Source organism: Halyomorpha halys, unplaced genomic scaffold, assembly GCF_000696795.3.
Source record: "Halyomorpha halys isolate HHAL.00 unplaced genomic scaffold, Hhal_1.1 Scaffold1788.1, whole genome shotgun sequence".
Classification (NCBI taxonomy): Eukaryota; Metazoa; Arthropoda; class Insecta; order Hemiptera; family Pentatomidae; genus Halyomorpha; species Halyomorpha halys.
This window is the reverse complement of record NW_027105775.1, coordinates 17126-18108: the sequence shown is the minus strand read 5'-3', so window position 1 is coordinate 18108 and position 983 is coordinate 17126. Positions and strand designations below refer to the sequence as shown.

Here is a 983-nt window from a genome sequence, read left to right as displayed (position 1 = left end):
TTAGTGCCCAGCACTCATTCCATCCTCGTCTTGAGACAAATGCCGTGATAATTCCGAAGATAACTAATAAGGTACCATATTGTCCAATCTCTAATGTGATGCACAAACATTTTCTACAGTATGACTTGGCTGATAAAACATTTGGGAAACCGGGTCCCATTGATTTTTTATTGGGTGCCGATTTATTCGGACAAATTCTATTGGGTGAGTGTATAAGTCAGGAGGGTTACCCGAATGCCCTCAAAACAATATTTGGTTGGGTAATCGTAGGGTCTTTAACTCAAAACATGGATTCAAAGGAGAAAAATGTTTCACTAATGACCTCCTATCAATTGCCACCTGCAAATGAGCTCAATGACTCAATAGAGAAATTTTGGGAGATTGAAACAGTTCCCCAAGTAGTAAAAATTGATCCACAAAATGTCTTAGCAGAAGAACATTTTCGTACAACTCATTCAAGGGATACAAATGCCCGATATATTGTCCGGTTACCTTTTAAAGATTCAATTCCTCCGAATCTTGGCAATTATTACAATCCCGCCTTGAATCGTTTACTAAAATTGGAGCATCGTTTAAATAAATCGCTTGAACTGAACGAAAGTTATCGGAATATAATTAAGGAGTATTTGGAACCCAATTATGTTTCACTAGCCATTGCTCCATCTAGATATTCACTTCCACACCATTGTGTAATTAAAGACAATTCACATTCTAAAATTCGAATAGTCTTTGATGCTTCATTCTCTGCTGAGCTGGGTTCCTTGAATGACCATCTCATAATAGGCCCTAAGCTGCAATTAGATATAAGGCATTAGATAATATAGATATCTGTAACCCCAGTGAATATGTGGTTAAGTCAAAATTCCTTACTTTTCAGGGGACAACTTTTAAAGTTTGAACATTTATGTAAAATCAGGTGTTTGTGGTAAATCGTCGAAATTTCGTCAATACTACCAAAACGTTGGTAACTTGTTACTTGTTTT

The 983-nt window shown here is 36.5% G+C and overlaps 1 protein-coding gene across 1 annotated transcript; it reads left to right on the top strand.

Annotated features, from left to right (window-relative positions):
- The first annotated feature begins 287 nt into the window (after positions 1 to 287).
- Positions 288 to 815, top strand: LOC106690640 (uncharacterized). The gene has a single exon (XM_014436145.1). The coding sequence runs from the start codon at positions 288 to 290 to the stop codon at positions 813 to 815; it is 528 nt and encodes a 175-aa protein (XP_014291631.1).
- Positions 816 to 983: the final 168 nt, after the last annotated feature.

What these genes read in the sequence shown, in the direction of transcription:
- LOC106690640 (XM_014436145.1), top strand. Translation starts at nt 288, where the DNA reads ATGGATTCAAAGGAGAAAAATGTTTCACTAATGACCTCCTATCAATTG.